Below are 19,767 nucleotides of genomic sequence, written 5' to 3' on the forward strand. Positions count from 1 at the left end.
AATCTCTTTTGACTGAAATTGCAGTATTTCCCTCAATTTGATGTTTCTTCAAGTGAATGTTTTACAGCAATTATGTGTTTGCTCTTTTGATCTGAAATATTAGAATGATTAAGACTAAAGTAGATTATTATCAGTGGCGCGCAGCTCTAATGTAGCCTTACTATCCATAGCTCCGGTGATGCTGTATATTATTGCATGGTGATGACAGAACGCAATGTAATTTTGCCCTCTGAGATATCAGTCAGACCTAGCTATCTGGCCAGCCGGACTTAGCTATCTGGCGGGCCGACTGGCCGGACTTAGCTATCTGGCCAGCCGGCCTGAACCAGATATCTGGCCAGCTGAACCTAGCCATCTTGCAGGCCCGTCTGGCCGACCTACCTATCTGGCTGGACCTAGCTATCTGGCTATCCGGCCAGGTAGGTACAGAGGAGTGGCTTCCATCTGGCCACTCTACCATAAAGGCCTGTGGAGTGCCACAGAGATGGTTATCCTTCTGGAAGGTTCGCCCATCTCCCCAGAGGAACTCTGGAGCTCTGTCAAAGTGACCATCGGGTTCTTGGTCACCTCCTTGACCAAAGTCCTTCTCCCCTGATTGCTCAGTTTAGCTGGGCGGCCAGCTCTAGGAAGAGTCTTTGTGGCTCAAAACTTCTTCCATTTAAGAATGATGGAGGCCACTGTTTTTGGGGACCTTATATGCTGCAGAAATCTTTTGGTGCCCTTCCCCAGATCTGTGCCTCGACACAATCTTCACTGAGCTCTACGGACAATTCCTTCAACCTTTATTTATTTAATCGATTTTAGAATAAGGCTGTAACATAACAAAATGTGGGAAAAGTGAAGGGGTCTGAATACTTTCTGAATGCACTGTGTTGCCATGCATATTGTTATTAAAAGACAGCAATGTGTTCACCTAAAAAAACCAAATCATTAGTTAGCTACCAATCACATGAATTGTGCACAAATATGATAGCTAACGTTAGCTAGCTAAGCGCTAGCCAGTCAGTCAGTGGCGCCGACAGAATGAAACTGGTATCAATAAATGTTTCACTCTATCTGATAAAACATGACATTGCTAACTAGGCATAATTTAGCTAATACCATTTTAAAGTTGAATTAATAAGTTAGACACTCACCAGACAATGTTGGTAGGTACTGTAGCTAAATAGATAGCTTGGTTTCCAATTTCCAACAGATGTTTCTAATCCCCTTGATTGGCCATCAACTGTTTGCCGCTAGTGGTAGTGAATATTATTGTTGCCAAAGGTTTGCTGCAGATTCACCACTAGTGGAAAACTTTTGCAAACTTCTGGCAACATTTTGTTGCACACTATTTAGTTCGCAGCAAATTTGCCACAAACTTGCGGGAAGTTTGCCGCAACAAATTCATTTTTGTAAGGGGTAGTTAGCTATCATAGCTAATTAGCTTCTATCGTATTGATGCAGTCAAGACAGGTGCTACGTAATCATATTGGAAGATAAATAGCCTAGCTATGACAAGCTAGAAGTTAGTCTACTAGCACAAGTCAGCTCGGTTGGTTGCTGCCTCTCCCTCCCTCCTTGCTCCTGTTTCACTCACTCAAAGTACACACACTGCAAGGCCCCTCCTCCGCCTGCTCTCCTTTGCACTTAATCAGCTCTGGTTAAAGTAGCTTACAAATATATTTTTCTGCTACTTCCCTCACCCGGATCCGACCACGTCCTCAGGTCCATTTGGAGCGGGTCTCTGAATTGAAACATTTATTTATGCATATTACACCGTAAGCCCCAAGTCTAATTTTGGATCGTGTCCAACTTTTTAGACCTCTACTTGAGGACCAACCTAACAACCCCTGTCACAATAGACAATGCCAGAAACATTGTGAATGATGTCACAGAAACTGGACTTTGGCCACAAATAGGGTGCTTTTTAATTTTGCGTATTTTCCCAAATAAACACAAATTAAAACTGTTTCTATTTATTTTTTACGCTGTACTGAACCGTAACCCCAAAACCGCAATATGAATCGAACCATGGGTTTGGTGAACCGGTACACCTTTACCCTGAACTACACAATTTGATCCGTAAAATGTACCTGTATGATTCATTTTGGGGATCTTCATGTACCATTGAGCTAAGTGAGAAGAAGAAGCAGAAGGTAAGTCATTGGCCTATACTGTCATTGTAATGAGGATCTATTAAGATACCTAAATATGACCTCTTGTATAGCATGACATTACTTAAGTTATAGATAGGCTATGGATATATTGAATTAACCTTTAATAATGTGGTTGGGATCTTTTATAACACGTTCATGAAATGCTTATAGATTATGGATATGTCGTCAAGGTAAATCATTACCCAAGTGGTACAGTTCTCCTGCAACAGGGTGACCAAATTATGATCCTACATCTGTAATGTCAGATACTTATGTCAGATTACAGCAAGTGACATAGCGGCTAGCCCACGTCATTATTTACGACTGAGATACATTACATGTCAAATGGTTTCCAGGGTAGCACTCCAAATTCCTTGAGAAAAACACACCCTGGTCAATAAGAGGCTTAATTTCAATATATTTCATTTTAATTTACAGCCATTGTATCCAGTGAGCATTTTCTATGAATGTCATACACTGCAACATGAAAACGTAGGCACATTTACAGTATAAAAAGCACCGCGTTTTTATTCAGAGTGTCATGGAATACAATATACGCTACATTCTTAGGGCATAGTTTTCTTAACAGAACTATTACCCTGAGCACTGTGCACCATTGAAGATAACCTTTAACTCCTCAACAATCCCTTTAAATGTATTTCCCCCAGATGTTCATGTTGTTGGGACCTGAATCGAGCTGGCGTGCTAACCTTGTGAATTACTACTGTGAATTACTACTCCGAATTATTACTAATATGCAATAGGAATCCAGGTAGCCTACCCTGTATAATGTGAAAGCTTTAGCCTAACATTTTATGTGATCTACTCAATAAATTAAGAATGTATTCATTAGTGAAATTGTGTAATTTAATAATTTGAAGGACATACTAGTGTAGTCATTAATTTCATTGTCTCTGATTCTGGCAACAGAGCCCATGCCCATTAAAACTGAGGTGGCATTTCATTGTTTATTTTAACACAGAATTCATTGAAAGATGTGGATGAAGCCTCTGTCATTTCTGGAAACATTCAAGTTCTTCCTTCACCTGGCCTTCTCTTTCTCCTTCTGATCTCATATTTCTGTCTGTCTGTGTCTCTGTCTGTCTGTCACAGCTTGGAGGAGGGGTCACCAGCCTTTCATCCCAGACCAGCTCCCCGAAAGCTCTATAGGTGGGAGGACAAGTCTGGCAGTAATGCCATATCTGGTTCAGCATTTATTCTCTTTATTGAGAAAAGCAGTTGCTTGCTTTCTACGGCCGATGAAGCCATTCTAACTTCGGACAACATTGGGAACATCAACGGCCTTGTGCTTGGCGGTGGCTTTGCTGTCCTCTGGCTGTGCTGGCTTTCTGATCAGCCGGGGGCTTCCTGTGGCCTTCCTGGAGGGCTGGGGACTGAATAGAATAGGCACTTTATTAATCAATTTGGCTAGCACAGAAATTCGACTTCTACCTTTTTTAATAACACCCCTAGACACACACATTGAGAGGTTACAGGGTCCGCCACAGCGCAGCGCCCTTGGATGGAGAGGATTTGGGGGATTTGGGGGACTTTCAAAATACAGAAATCTTGCCTGAATTATGCATTTTGCATCCTCCGATGCTGTGTTTGCATCATGATGCAAAATGCATTATTCGTGCCAGATTTCTGTATTTTGAACGTTACATATCTTAAACTTGATTGCTGACATGCAAAACATTTTGGGACTATATCAACAACGGACTAATGAAACAAATACCAAAAGATAGTTTTTGGGTGGAGTTGTCCTTTAAGTGCCTTGCTGAAGGGCACAATGGCAGTGGTTCATACCTGGAGGAGCCGCCCATCTTGCGGTGGAGCAGGGGGCTCCTGGAGCACTTGGGTTTGGCTGGGGTCTGCAGGGAGTCCTGTGTCTTCAGGGACCTCAGGCTGAGGAGGCCGCAGTAGTAGTTACACTGGTGCTGAGAGACAAACTGCTCAAACACATTGGGGTTCTCTGTGATCGTGAGACTTTGGTACCTGGAATAATAACAACAGATTCAATCTTACAGATGAGTAAAGGAACAGTTTGTTGACAGAGCTTCTTGCCAGAGTTTGTTATTACAGTATTGTAATTGTAAATGGTCTATGTAGTCATGAATATCTCTAGAATACAATGTTCAGAAAATACAACAGAATAAATTATAGGCCTACCAACCCTTTTGATTTGATGGAAATTCCAACGTTTGTGATCTTGAAGTCAACACCTGCAGCACAATCACAATTACAGTTCATTTCACCTGTTCTGTTTTTCAGCCAAAGCATTGTCCTGCTAGAGTTAGTCATCCGAGACTATGGACACTGTACCTTCCATCCGAGTGAGCAGCAGGTTTCCATTGGTCCACTGGAGGATCCAGTGCTGCAGAGCACAACACTTCAGTGCCGCCTCTGAGCCAGTTCTCATGACCAGCCGGCCTGTAGCGTCCATCAGACAGTACCTCAGATAGACCCCCTTCAGGTCAGACTCCACCGTAGCATGGGGAATGGTGTTGGCAGGCCGATACATAAGGTGGACTGGGATCACTCTGTAACCAAGAACATACACACACTGTGGTATGACAGAAGACTAAACAAAGTAGTGAAATAGTATGAAAAAACATGTTTTTATGTGTAAGTTTCGTATCATTTTGATGATCTCACTCACTCCAGCGCTTCTCCAAAGGTTCCTATCACCCTACATTCTGCAGCAAAGATCTTGCAGTATTCACGAGCAATGTTCTGAAGTCTACATTCCTTTTGGAAAGAAGATTGCATTCATGATCGGACAGAAAAACTTTAATTGGGTTAGTGATCAGAGCTCTGACTAAATGTTTTTTTGATTCCTTTCATAACATCAATAATATCATTACATTGGCCCAATTTCCATTGATTCTCATTAAACATTTACTTTATGTGAAAGAAGTAAAACCCTTCACCTGTTGGGTGATTGCCAGGTTCCTCTCGACCAGGTTGCTCTCCTCCTTGACTCCGTAGTAGGCGATGGGGCTCTTCACCTTAATGTAACATGTGGTCCCAGACTCAAACACTGGCTCCAGCCCATAGATGACCTTCACTCTGCAGGCCTTGTGGGAGCAGCCCTCTCCTATATGGTCCTCCTCCATCATGATACGCCCAAAGAGCTTACTTCCCCAGACGCCAGTGTCAGCCAGGCCCTTGGTGAACAGTAGTGGACTCATCTCTATCTCCTCTCCCACTGTAGAGAGGAAAGATAGTAACATCATCAAATATAATGCACTGGAAGTGGTATTATGAGGCTGCATCATGAGCCACCTGATCCTGCAAGCTTACATGAATGGCTAGTTGAACGGCGCTAACCATTCATGTAAGCTTGGGGATCAGGTGCCTCGCAAGGCAAATGATGGGGTGCGACCGGACAGTATTGAAAACCAATTAAATCCTAACAAATAATAGACAAATGTAATTTTACCTTCTTGATCCTCACGCAGAAACATGCCAGAGAGTACTGCAAAATAGACAGAGTAGAAAGAATAAGAGCTTGTGAGATGCTAAGTATTTATATATTCCTGCTACCAGTCACTTTTCAGCCCAGTTTATGTATATCCACCTGTCACGCCCACACTGACTTTCTTGCACACTCACCACCACGCACACACCCTCCCTCCACTTATACAGCTGCCATATTGTTTACTATTATTATTAATCCTGCTACCAGTCACTTTCTCCTGATCCCTGCCTACATATCAACCTTAACTACTCCAGTATTCCTGCACATTGTAAATGTGGTACTGGCATTGACCCTGTATATAACTTACATTCTTATATTTATTTTGCTTCCTCTCTTATTTTTTATTTCTCCAGTTTTTTTGTTATACTATTTTGACATTGAATACTGCACTGTTGGGAAGGGCTTGCAAGTTTAGCATTTCACTGTAATTGTGCATGTGACAAATAAAACTTGAAAGATATAGGAGATAAAACACGCCAGAGTACTGCAACAAATAGATTCTAGTCGACAGAATGAGAGATAAGAGATACAAGTCAAACTTCAGAGATTGAACTGAGACACTAGTGTACATACTGTCAACACTCAGTAGGAAGTCTGTTGTGTCTGTCCCGTATTCATTAGTGATGGTGCAGCCATAAACTCCACAGTCTCTGCTGGACGTCTGGACAATAGCCAAGGCTACCTGAGTCTCATCTCCTGCACTGGGAAACACACAGGAGTCAGGGATGGACAGAACAGCAAAATAAACAGTTTCAGAAAGCTCTAACTAGAATTTCTCAGCCACATGGTGTCTCTACAACACCTTTACATTGTTGCCATCAGGAAAACCGTCTTTGATTGTGATTATTTTATTGTTGAATACCTTTTATAAACACTATTTTCCAAATTTTGGCTACAGCATTTCACATCAAGGCAGCCTACATGGAGGACTCACCTTCTTTTAACCTCAGCGATCTCCACCTCATCCTTGATCCACTTAATTGTGGAGTCACTATGAACGTTGAAGAACTGGCACCACAGCTTCAGATGTCCTGCCGCATCTGAGAAGGGCTCTCCTCTAATCTTCCTGATGACCTGAGGAGCTGGAGAGAGAGGGGGGGGAGATAGAGGAGAGAGATTAGTGCCAGTAAGAGAGGGACTCCCGACAGACAGGCACAACTAGGTAAAGATTAACACTTTCTTATGTTTCAGCTTCCTAACTTTAAGTAATATGGATACTATTTCAGTTAAGCCTCCATTTAATCCCACCTGGCAAGTAGCTGGTCCCATAGAAATAGAATGAATAGAACAAGCATCCCCAGTCAAATTGCCAGGTTTAGAGGTTGCAAGCCAGTTCTATTAATTATATATCTATAACTGACAATCCATCTCATGACAGTGTCAAAGCAAACAGAGGAAGCACGAAGGCTCTCGATAGCACTCCCTACTGGAGCTTAGCCAAAGAAACTACACTGACTCCAATGGTTAATTTAATTGAATAAGACTAGCTACTCTCTAAAAGTATGCCAACATCAGCCACCCCTTTTTTTTTTTTTTTACACTAAGCTGATATATCTTGAAAGGAGTTTACCTTTGAATGGGTTATGCTTGTCCTTCTTAGCTGGTTTCTCCTCAGTCTTGGTAGTGTCGGTTGTCTCTAGGGCAGGTTCCTGGCTCTTTTTGAGGGTCTCTGGTGTTGGAGCCAGCTTCCTCCTACTGAGCAGTGGGGAGCGTCTCTCTGTTGGAGGGGTGCGCTGGCCATTGGGGGGCTGCAGCAGGGACGACCTGCGGGACAGACCAGGGGACATGGGAGAGGAGGACTCTGGGGATAGCCTGGAGCTCATCCTGAGGACCTCCTCTCTCTGGGGGCTCTGGGTGTCAATCTGTGAAGCAACAGCTTCAGGGTCCTCTCCTTTGGGTTTCGGGATTAAGATTTTGCGTCTAGCGCCGGAGGCCAGCTCCTGTGGGGTGGCTGAGGGCATGGGGGACACACTGTCTGATCCCTTCAGCAGGCCAGTACTGCTTTCAGTGACCGAGACAGATGTTTTAGAGTCTGACTTTGAATATTCCTCAACTTTCACCTCCTTGGATGGAGAGCTTTTGCTATCCAACGGAATGGTGGGAACAGGTACATACCCTTTTGTCTCACTACTTGGGGAACCCTTGGTATCAAACCTTCGTACAGTCTGAGGACCAGGCTGAGGAACATCAGGTTTGCATGCTTCACTCCGACCTAAAATCATACCAGTATCTGGTGAAGAGTCTCTCCGTTTTTCACTGACAGGTTGCAATGTCGGGGTTGCAATGTTGTTTGTAAATCCTGTATTTTTTGTAGAAAAACGTTGGTTCTCAGTGGCACTAGGAAGTGAGCTAGATTCTGTTGAACGCTCCGAATGGGGAGAAGCACATCTTTTGTCTCTGCCATGTTGACTGCTGAACACTGGAGGCAGTGAGTGTGAAGAATCCATCCCTTTGACTGTATTTTCTAGTGTTTGTTGTTTCTCTGCAGTGAAGGTAACAGATGAGATGGATGTAGGAGGAACTGTAATGTCCAAGGACTTTTGCTCTGGAGTAACAAGAGAAGACTCTTTTTGACCACCCTTATTCGCAGCCAGACTAATATCAGCATTATGGTCCAAAAGATGCTCCTGGTCTGTATCCATGACACTTTCAATGTCGGTTACTATACATACAGGAGGATTACTGTTCTCTAAAGTGCCATCCATGTCGACAATAGAGATCGGAGGAATAACAAAAGCTTTAGGTGAGGCTTCAGTCATAGGAGTAACTATGGGGGACTCAAATCGTTCCGGTTCATAGGTATTAAATCTATATTCTACATTTGAAGCTGAAATAGAACCGACAGACGTATCAGTTTCCTTCTTACAAGTGTCTTTCTCAGGTTCCTGCCTGTACTCTGTCTCATCCATCCTCAACTCTGGACTTTGCATTCTCACATCCTGTATGTCAGTTGATGGGGGACATTTCGGTTGTTGGTCTGTGTTTAGACTTTGTATAAGGGGCATTGAAATGGTAGCTACTGAAATAGGTGCCACTGAAATGGGTGGCACTGGACTTACTTCTGTAGGGGCACTATTCTCCATTTGTGACCTTAGAATATCGGCAATAGACATTACTTTGGCTACAGGTGTTGGGGCTTTTGTTTGTTGCTCTGAGATATTTGTGTTTGGGACACTTGTTGTTGTGTCTGCCGTCTGTGATGTGTCTGGAATAATAGGCTGAAAGCGGGGTTTTAGAGAAAGACCTTGGCATTCTGCTATCTTCAACACAGGTATACTCTTCTCATCCCATACAGCCACTGCTATACTTTCAACGGTTTTCTTTTCAGGTGCTTTCGTAAGTCTTTCAATTTCACCTTCCTGAACTTTGCTAACTTTATAAACAGTTTCCATGTCAACTCTTCTCTCATAACTGCCTCCCTGTGCATGTAACTCAGCCAAATTATTACCCTGTACTTTAACGTCAACTTGTATTTCTGTCTCACCAACGGTTTTTATAGCTATCTCAACTTGGCCTTGCTGGCCTACTGAGGAAACACTACACCCCAAGGTTTTCTCACCAACACCCGGGCTTTCCAGGGGTGACTTTAGTGGCTCTGTAAAAGGTAATGTATGGCTCTCATTTGATCCCCTGGAATGATCCTGTGTACCCTGCGTCATTTTGTCAGAGGCCGATCGGCCCGGAGGATTGTGCAAAGTAGGAGACCGTTTGTTGGCATTTGCTGTGACTTCTCTGTCCGATGACGATGGAGAACGTTGTCGTGGCGAAGGTGATTGTCCGTCCAGCTTTCTCCGGATGGTTAGTATTACAGGTTCTTGCCCGACAGGTGTTCCATTCCACTCTCTCTCTGTCTGTCTGTGGTTCTGTGTAACCTTGAGGCACAATAAAAGCAGAGACAGATTTCCATTGTGTAAATACTTTGCTGTAGTCATATCCACACATAAACACACATCATTGTTATATACACATCAAAAACATAAAAGCGTTATCTTATGAACAAGTCACCAAAGAGACTGCTGTAAGTGTTAAAGACTACGAAAATAACAACAAAGGCTTGACCTTTTCTCCGATAAACTGAAATACATTCCACATCCACAATGTGCAAAGCTCTGTCGCCTGCAGATGTGTTTACTAGTTTAAAAAAAAAGTCAGTATGTATTTATAAGTATTCATACAGAGGCCCATTATCAGCAACCATCACTCCTGTGTTAGCTAATCCAAGTTTATCATTTTAAAAGGCTAATTGATCCATTAGAAAACCCTTCTGCAATTGTTAGCACAGCTGAAAACTGTTGTTCTGATTAAAGAAGCAATAAAACTGGCCTTCTTTAGACTAGTTGAGTGTCTGGAGCATCGGCATTTGTGGGTTTGATTACAGGCTCAAAATGGCCAGAAACAAAGAACCTTCTTCTGAAACTCGTCAGTTTATTCTTGTTCTGAGAAATGAAGTCTATTCCATGCGAGAAATTGCCAAGAAACTGAAGATCTCGTACAACGCTGTGTACTACTCCCTTCAAAGAACAGCGCAAACTGGCTCTAACCAGAATAGAATGAGGAGTTGGAGGCCCCGGTGCACAACTGAGCAAGAGGACAAGTATATTAGTGTCTAGTTTGGGAAACAGACACCTCACAAGTCCTCAACTGGCAACTTCATTAAATAGCACCCGCAAAACACCAGTCTCAATGTCAACAGTGAAGAGGCGACTCCGGGATGCTGTCCTTCTAGGCAGAGTTCCTCTGTCCAGTGTCTGTGTTCTTTTGCCCATTTTAATATTTTATTGGCCAGTCTGATATATGAGTTTTCCTTTGCAACTTTGCCTAGAAGACCAGCATCCCGGAGTGACCCCAAACTTTTGAACGTGTATATATATGGACACCCCTTCAAATTAGTGGATTTGACTATTTTAGCCACACCCGTTGCTGACAGGTGTATAAAATGTTAAGTGCTGAGTGCTCAGACATATTTACTAACTGGAACCTGGTCAATGGATGAAGCAATCCTGTTTTCCAGTTATAACTCTGTTACTATCTCACAAACTGTTCTTGACTTGACAGCTATGGCTTGTAGTCAAATCACTATAATTCACACAGGTTCAACACCTCAGATAGAAAGATTTGAATAGTGTCTAATAGTGCTACTGGTGGTGTAGTGCTGTTAAGCTGCACTCATTTGATTATGATAGGCTTATTACTTCACCTAATAGGTCCTTTGATGAGCCACAGAGATGAACAATACCCTCACAAACACAGTGCAGTCCCACAGTACAGGACGAGGTAGTCGTGTTTCGACCAGGTGCAGAGTGCATGTGGATCTGTTGTGAGATTGACTCCTGGTCTGAGCTCATGTTCCTTTAGTCTTAGATAAACATAACAGTAAGAGATATGTAACTCATTTGAAATAAGCACCAGATCTAATTGGTCAGCTGAAATTAGCACCAGAGGGATTGGCTCCGGTGTGACTTATGTGTCACTCCATCAGTGAATGAGATAAGTCCAGAGTTACTGAAAGGACCATTCACATTGCATCTACTTTGATTTCAATATCACAGAACTAAAATATGGTGTTGTGTGAAATAACAGTGCATTCCGTTTGAAGAATCAACTGACAAATTATATTGAAATGGGGAGTACATGAACATTTACAATGACAAGTACAGAAGGGAGAGTATGCTCTTAGGTTCACATTGTACACAAATCTATTGTAGGCCTACTTTGGTTTCATTGAAACAAGAAAGTGCTTTATAACCTGTCTCTCTCTCTCACAGTGTTCACAGTGGAGTGTATGATAGTGGACTAAGCACAGACAGACATGGAACATGGAATATTTTTAGGTTTAGTGAGGAGACAATGTAATGTGGATCATTCAAAGGGGTGCTTTGGTGGAACAGAGTGGACAGAAGTCTGTCTCAGCACTATTTTCACAGTACTTTGTTTCCATACCTTCCTTTTCTTGGGTTCAGTAGAAGATGCAGTGTTTCAAAAAGCCCAAATAGTATGAAATCATAAATGTCTTCTTTGGAGAGAGAAAATAATCAATGCCTAAAATGATTTACAACTTTTTGGATGAGAGACAAAAAAAACACATCTTCCTCTCTGTTTGCATGGCTGCGACCAACAGCGTAACTAAAAGACGAGGATAACAGTGCAGCTCAACTCTCAAGGATAGCAAAAATATTACCCATCATGCTCTCTGCCTCTATGTCGGGACCAATTCAAAACCTTTTAAGGCATCATTGCTGCAACCATCTGTTCCATTGTGCTTTTCACTCTCATGCCAAGTGTTTTCCACCACCAAGACCATTTACAGTCGCCTTAAAGCCCCAAACTGTCAAACAAGCTAAGATTGTTGACCTCCCAAAATCCTTATTGCACAAATCATACGCACAACAGAAGCCTTGAGGTACTCTGGGATTTCTATATTCATGTTTTCAGCCATTCGATATGTAGCAGTGGTAGTATACCTGCTGTCCGTGCCAGCACATGCATCATTACACATACGTCTTGTCACACAGAGAGGGGCATACTTGTAAAGTCTAATAATAGCCCTGTGTGTGCTTGTGTTACTGATCTGATCTGGCTGGTGTGTTTTGGAAACGTTAGGCGCTCCATGAGCTCATAGGGCCAGGGCAGAGACACTCACCTCCCCGCCCAGCTGCGCAGGCAGCCGAGACAAAGACACATTCTTTAGGCACGTGCTTGTTTCCTCCACAGACAGCTGATCTCCTGACTGTTCACACAGACGCTGAGGCAAGGCAGAGACAGCCTCGCTGCTCTTACAGGGTGATGTTAGTACTGACTCCACTGATTCTCCAGCAACTTCAACTGCAGTTCTAGTTCCATGGATGGAATAAGTATCTGAGTTTAGCACCTCAAGCACTGATGCTGAATCCTTCCCCGGGCATTCAGTTTGACCTTTTAGGGGAGTAGTGGTGCTGTTTAGGTGTTCCAGGACAGAAGGCTTATCATCTACCTCCATGTCTGTTACGTTGCTTTGATGGGTTTTAATGTCCTCTGGTGTGTTGCTCAACACCTGTGGAGTTGTTACTGAAGGACTTCCTTGTGGTTGTGGTGTGACAGAGGAACTTGGTTGTGCTTGTAAATTTGGGGAAGGATTTGGTTGACGTGGTTGTGGTTGTAATTTCGCAGAAGGACTCTGTTGTGATTGTGGTTTCGCATAAGGACTTGCTTGGAGTTTCTCAGAAGGACTTGGTTGACGTATTTGTGGTTGTAGTTTCGCAGAAGGAGGATCTGGTTGTGGTTGTGGTGTTACAGAGGGACCTAGTTGTGATTTTACTGATAGGCTTGATTGACGTGGTTGTAGTTTCGCGGAAGGAGGATTTGGTTGTGGCTGTGGTTTTGCTGAAGGGCTTGGTTGACGTGGTTGTGATTGTGATTTCGCTGAAGGAGGACTTGGTTGTGGTTGTATTTTAGCTGAAGGACTTGGTTGTGGTTGTATTTTAGCTGAAGGACTTGGTTGTGATGAGGTGACAGGAGGAACTGTACTCTGACTCCCCATAATATTGTTATTTCCAACATTTTGGGTCACCTGAGCCACTGCAGCATTCTGACTCTTATTCCCTGAGACGGTTTCCCCTGTAGAGAGGAGCCCAGTAGAAGGAGACAGGATGCTAGGCTCTCCGTTGTGTGGTGGGGTTTGTACAGGTACTTTCTCCTTCACTTGGACCTTCACTTCTTCCATTACTGACACAGTGTTGTTCAGTGGGGCTCTCTCAGACTGATTCATGTATTTTACACTCTTTGTCTTTGAGGCTGAAGTTTCAACAGCACTCTCCACTTCCAGGGCCTCTTCTGATGACCCCAGTGAGGGTGAGGACTCAACCAGACAGGGTGTCACACTGACCTCTCCTTCACTCATCCCTCTCTCCTCAGGCTTCTTCCCTGCTTGGCTATCAGCCGTCATCCCACTATCCTCTCCATTGGAGATCTTTATCTTTTTCTTGGCCAGTGATGTTTTTGGTGTGTGTGGAGCAAAAGACTTCTGCACTGAATCGTAAACATACGTCCGGCCTTTGTTGCTGCTATTTTCTGTAATAGCTGCCTGTCCATTGACATTGGAAGACCCAGCCCTGTTAGATTCCCCTTTTTCTTCTCCCACCACAGGTGTGTCCTGTAGCCTGGCCTCTGCCTCCCCAGCATGAGCCTGAGTGCTCTCCTCAACCACTTCATCCTCCATAAAGCTGGGGGCACTGAGGCTGGGGTCCATGGGGGACCGTCGCTTCCTCTGGGACCGGTCTGGACTGATGGTCCTCAGTGTTTCCTGCCGACTACCAGGAGACCCGTGGTTCTCCTTGTCCCACGGCTTGGGCTCCTCCAGCTCTCTGCGTGTGTTTTCGGCCTTCAGTTTGATCTTGGCGAAGTACTGCTGGTGGATCTTGTATTCGCTCATCGTCCCCACCTCAAGGACTCCAGAGCAGGTCACAATGCCTTTGTTGTTCCTGGCTGACGCCTGGTAGATGGCTGCATCCTCCATAGTGCAACTGTAAAGAAAACAAATTATAGATACTTGTATTATACAGTTGCTGCACAATTCTTTAAATAATATTTGTGTGCATCATTACAAACGAAACTGACATCAATATGAAAATGTTTAACATCTTCAATACAAATGACAATTATGATCTTGATACATACTTGTAAATGTGCAGTGAATGGTTTTGTCCATTGCGGGAAATGTTGTATTTAGGTAGTCCACAGTATCTGTCCAATTGCAAATCATCTTTATACCATGTCACTTCTGGAGCGGGGTGACCTGAAGACATATTGAAACAGAGAAACAGTTATAGAGACTACATTTCGCACTTACTGTAAAATCTTCAGATAGATAATAGTGGTTAGGAAGTACAACAACAAAGTATGTAGGCTATTACAAACAACGTATTGTGCCCACTCACACACCAGAGGAGAGTTTACCTGACACCTCACAGGTGAACTTGATGCTACAGGTTTCAGACACGGCTCTTGACTTTAATGTCGTCTCAAAGGATGGCTGGGTCTCCTCCGTTAAATGTGCCATAACACAATGTAGTGTGCTCCTGCATAAAACACTTAGTTACATTTTCAAATGTAAACAAATGTCTCTCACCTGGGCCAAAGCTATTTTCAAAATATGTAATCTTCTATGCAGGCAATGGAAGATAGACAAAATATATGGAATATAAAATGCAATAGTTTGTAAAATATATAAAGACATTTTGATCAACACATTTAACCCTACATACTGTAAGGTAATGTGATTCCATTTCCTAGTGATTTGATTTCCATGGATTGTCTTGCTTTCCATAAGAATTGCAGAGGTCAAAATGGGTGTTATGTAGTTTGTGATGCAATATCTGGTGCAATCCAATATCACTATAATCAAATATCAGCCAACATATTTCACCAAGCACACATTGTTCCATCTTTCATCCTCAATGTCATCACGGTGAGGCAACATAAGCCAGGCTAAGGAAAAGCTAAAAGATAGCAAGTGCTGGTGTTAGTTGAAATGAATTTCATGAAACAAATACATGACAGTACCTTGATGGCCTGTATTGAGAATAGCTGTGACTGGAGTAGCTATGCAGAGAGGAAGCAAATAGAAGCAGCTTATCAGGCACAATATATAGGCGTTCTGGTATGAATGAAGATGGACTAAGAAGTGTTCTTACATAAACTATCACCAATTGTCATGTCACTGTAACGATATTCGTCTTCGGATGAAGAAGATGAGGAATCATCGGACCAAAGCGCAGCGTGGTAAGTGTTCATGATATTTTTTTTTTTAAACAGACCACTAAACAAAATAACAAAGAGAGGGAACGAAAACAGCAACACAAAACTACCCACAAACCACAGGTGGGAAAAGGCTACCTAAGTATGGTTCTCAATCAGAGACAACGATAGACAGCTGCCTCTGATTGAGAACCATACCCGGCCAAACACATAGAAATAGAAAACATAGAATGCCCACCCCAACTCACGCCCTGACCAAACCAAAATAGACATAAAAAGGATCTCTAAGGTCAGGGCGTGACAGTCACGGCCGTTAAAAGAGGAGGACCAAGGTGCAGCGTGGTAAGCGTACATTTTCCTTTAAACATAAACACTACAAAAACAGACCGTGAAGCTAAAGGCTATGTGCCCTAAACAAAGTCAACTTCCCACAAACACAGGTGGGAAAAAGGGCAGCCTAAGTATGGTTCTCAATCAGAGACAACGATAGACAGCTGTCCCTGATTGAGAACCCTACCCGGCCAAAACATAGAACTACAAAACATAGAACATAGAATACCCACACCAACTCACGCCCTGACCAAACCAAAATAGAGATATAAAAAGGATCTCTAAGGTCAGGGCGTGACATGTCATGCTTTTAATTGGTTATCAAATTGGTTATCAAATTCCCATCAAATTCCCATCTTTTAGTCCATAGGAAATTAATTTTACAGTAATGAGACATACAGTTGAAGTCGGAAGTTTACATACACTTAGGTTGGAGTCATTAAAAAATGACTCCAAAAATTAAAAAACTATAGTTTAACAAATGTTTTGTTAAACTATAGTTTTGGCAAGTTGGTTAGGACATCTACTTTGTGCATGACACAAGTACTTTTTCCAACAATTGTTTACAGACAGATTATTTCATTTATAATTCACTATATCACAATTCCAGTGGGTCAGAAGTTTATACACACTAAGTTGACTGTGTCTTTAAACAGCTTGGAAAATACCAGAAAATTATGTCATGGCTTTAGAAGCTTCTGATAAGCTAATTGACATAATTTGAGTCAATTGAGGTGTACCTGTGGATGTATTTCATGGCCTACCTTCAAACTCAGTGCCTCTTTGCTTGACATCATGGGAAAATCCAAAGAAATCAGCCAAGACCTCAGAAAGAAAATTGTAGACCTCCACAAGTCTGGTTCATCCTTGGGAGCAATTTTCAAACGCCTGAAGGTACCACGTTCATCTGTACAAACAATAGTACGCAAGTATAAACACATGGGACCACGCAGCTGTCATTCCACTCAGGAAGGAGACGCGTTCTGTTTCCTAGAGATAAACGTACTTTGGTGCGAAAAGTGCAAATCAATCCCAGAACAACAGCAAAGGACCTTGTGAAGATGCTGGAGGAAACAGGTACAAAAGTATCTATATCCACAGTAAAACGAGTCCTATATCGACATAACCTGACAGGCCGCTCGGCAAGGAAGAAGCCGCTGCTCCAAAACCGCCATAAAAAAGACTACGGTTTGTAACTGCACATGGGGACAAAGATCCTACTTTTTGGAGAAATGTCCTCTGGTCTGATGAAACAAAAATAGAACTGTTTGGTCATAATGACCATCGTTATGTTTGGAGGAAAAAGGGGGACGTTTGCAAGCCGAAGAACATCATCCCAACCGTGAAGCACGAGGGTGGCAGCATCATGTTGTGGGGGTGCTTTGCTGCAGGAGGGACTGGTGCACTTCACAAAATAGATGGCATCATGAGGACGGGAAATTATGTGGATATATTGAAGCAACATCTCAAGACATCAGTCAGGAAGTTAAAGCTTGGTCGCAAATGGGTCTTCCAAATGAACAATGACCCCGAGCATACTTTCAATGTTGTGGTAAAATGGCTTAAGGACAACAAAGTCAAGGTATTGGAAGGCTACCCGAAACGTTTGACCCAAGTTAAACAATTTAAAGGCAATGCAACCAAATACTAATTGAGTGTATGTACATTTCTGACCCACTGGGAATCTGATGAAAAAAATAAAAGCTGAAATAAATCATTCTCTCTACTATTATTCTGACATTTCACATTCTTAAACTTAATTTGTGATCCTAACTGACCTAAGACAGAATTTTGACTAGGATTAAATGTCAGGAATTGTGAAAAACTGAGTTTAAATGTATTTGGCTAAGGTGTATGTAAACTTCTGACTTCAACTGTACATGACTCTATATGAATATAGTGCTTTCAATACAGAATGCAGGTATTGAAGGCTCATTATTGAGTGACATTAATGCCAACAAAAACTGCATTTGTATTCAGAAATGTATTTTGAATTGAAAATGACTGAATTCAGATTCCACTTCTGTTGGAACTACTATCACTCCATACACCATAGCGTGCAACATCTTAATTGGTGGATATGTCATGCCTGTAATCATGGCCATAAACAGTGTTTAAGTGTAGGTCTAGTCACTCTGTCTGGTGTTGTCATCTATTTCAGTCTCTCGGCCAGATCATTAAGACAGGGTGCTGCTAAGGCCATGGTTTATTTGAGATTTTATTTTGACTGACTATTGCTTAGTGTCTACAGTGAAACAAAATCAAACCACTGACAGTGGAAAAACACTAAGTGACGTCAGCAAGTATTACATGACGATACTATCTGTACCATTAATATTTTACTGAATTATAATTAAGAATACATGTTTTCACTTGACTTGATAGTTTTGCAGCACGCACTTGGCCACAAGTAGACATACCCAGTAGTAGGAAGATTGTATTTTCATAAACTTTTCTTCTATTTGTAGGATGCATTTTGGAAGCCGGTTTGCCTTTACACAGGCTCATGCAGTGAGATGCAGTTTATTTATAAAGAGCTGAGAGCTGACCTTCATGGTCATAGCTTTTTATGAGCCGGTAGTGAGTGTTGCCTATCAGCTGGCCATTCAAACAGTCCTAAATGCAGTAAACGACACCATGGAAACCAACAATGACTTTGATATGTGGTTGACTCATCCAGGTAACTTAAGATGAATGCACTATAAGTGGCTCTGGATGAATGCGTCTGCTAAATGACTCAAATGTAAATGTTATGTAAATATAGCTAACACAACCATCTCCAACTAACTAACACACTGATAAATCATTTCAATCCAAGCCATCCAATCATTTTAATTTAAAAGGGCATTATAAATTCAATAATTATTGTTTTATTATTAAGACCTCATAATGCAATGATGCTGAATCAATGGTTAAACTTCACTTCAGAAGGAAAGGGATGTGGTAATAAACATATTCTAACTTTCTTGTTGCTTGTTGAGGTACAGTAATATTTCCTGTGTTGAGCTGAGGGGTTGGGTACCTGTTTTCAGGCCTGACATCAGAGAGGTAGCTGCGGCTGCTGGCTCTGCTACTCCCTATGACATCATCTCCATTGTGGGAGCTGGACCTCCCGTCCCCCGCAGAGTAGGAGCGTGTCATCAGCCTCCTGGAACTCATTCTCCAACAGATAGAGAGTTTCTCTTTCAAACTTAAATTCCCAGGAGAAACTTCCTCAGAGAAGGCAACAGATGATGATGTACATCCACCAAACAAATGAGGTTTTCTTCTGTGGCTGTAATCTGTTATGGTCTAAATCTGGGAGATAGCAGCTGAAAGAGAGATAAAGATGACACTAAGTTATTTTTAATAACAAGATACAAAATCAAGATGATACCCTTTTTTGGTAGATATTTATGAGCTTGAAAACATGTTTAAAAAAAACAAACACTTCTATTGTCTTCATCAATTGTAGTGTAATGCCTTATACCATAGAGACTGATATCAGCAACAGAGATGTTTGTTCAAAGTAATGTTGTTATGTTCAGTTGGTAACACATCCATTATATCATCATTCATCGACAAGCTATCTTCCATCAGATCTCTGAGGTAAACTCACCATTCATAGCTTTCCTTTTGTCTCTTTGTATAAGGACCCACCACTCTCTCCGGCTCAGGGCACTGTGCAATTTCCAATCAAACATGAGCATGCGTACCCTGCCAAACCTATTTATAGCAGGCCTACAAATAGGCACAAGAGCACATCACATTTTCCAAAACTAGCCTTCGAACCATTTTAAGTACAATACCCCACCACCACAAGGAAAACTCAATTTGGGAAAGAATCCGTAGAAAATAGTTTTGATGATATCCGTTCCAGCATTGTGGAGGAGATAAATCCATATGGAACAATGCTTAGTCAGAAGCCACAAGGCCATCTAAGAGTTGGTTGTCTTCCAAATGTTATGAATTGGGTTAAGCAAGTTAGGCCACCACGATTTTGTGACTTGGTTACCATTGGAAAACGTGCCCTCTAAAACAGCAGAGGGTCTTTCATGTGGCCCAATGGGTGACTGCGCTTTTTCTTCTCTTAAACAGCGTGTA

General features: G+C 42.3%; 1 protein-coding gene across 3 annotated transcripts; it reads right to left on the bottom strand.

The window, feature by feature from the left end:
- Positions 1-2,639: 2,639 nt before the first annotated feature.
- On the bottom strand, positions 2,640-19,357 carry LOC139563126 (alpha-protein kinase 3-like). 3 transcript variants are annotated; one of them, XM_071381432.1, is made up of 15 exons: positions 19,283-19,357; positions 18,707-18,995; positions 14,554-14,675; positions 14,275-14,392; positions 12,263-14,120; positions 7,193-9,494; positions 6,557-6,704; positions 6,196-6,323; positions 5,584-5,619; positions 5,072-5,349; positions 4,801-4,889; positions 4,464-4,681; positions 4,315-4,363; positions 3,948-4,136; positions 2,640-3,532 (listed from the first exon to the last, which is right to left on the bottom strand). In XM_071381432.1, the coding sequence occupies exons 2-15, from the start codon at positions 18,841-18,843 to the stop codon at positions 3,409-3,411; spliced, it is 5,796 nt and encodes a 1,931-aa protein (XP_071237533.1). In that variant the 5' UTR covers positions 18,844-18,995; positions 19,283-19,357; the 3' UTR covers positions 2,640-3,408. The 3 variants fall into 3 exon arrangements, 2 of the variants coding, with proteins under 2 accessions (XP_071237533.1, XP_071237534.1); XM_071381433.1 differs by lacking the exons at positions 18,707-18,995; positions 19,283-19,357 and adding an exon at positions 15,160-15,194; XR_011672495.1 differs by lacking the exons at positions 2,640-3,532; positions 3,948-4,136; positions 4,315-4,363; ... (1 more) ...; positions 4,801-4,889; positions 5,072-5,349 and having other exon boundaries at positions 5,594-5,619; positions 6,196-6,318.
- Between the last annotated feature and the right edge of the window lie 410 nt (positions 19,358-19,767).

The sequence above is a fragment of the Salvelinus alpinus genome, chromosome 33, assembly GCF_045679555.1.
Source record: "Salvelinus alpinus chromosome 33, SLU_Salpinus.1, whole genome shotgun sequence".
Taxonomy (NCBI): Eukaryota; Metazoa; Chordata; class Actinopteri; order Salmoniformes; family Salmonidae; genus Salvelinus; species Salvelinus alpinus.

What these genes read in the sequence shown, in the direction of transcription:
- LOC139563126 (XM_071381432.1), bottom strand. Translation starts at nt 18,843, where the DNA reads ATGAGTTCCAGGAGGCTGATGACACGCTCCTACTCTGCGGGGGACGGG. An exon ending in GATGTCAGGCCTGAAAACAG is followed by an intron (nt 14,676 to 18,706) that starts GTACCCAACCCC and finishes TGTTTTATGCAG; the next exon opens with GAGCACACTACATTGTGTTA. An exon ending in GCTGCTCACTCGGATGGAAG is followed by an intron (nt 4,364 to 4,463) that starts GTACAGTGTCCA and finishes ATTGTGCTGCAG; the next exon opens with GTGTTGACTTCAAGATCACA.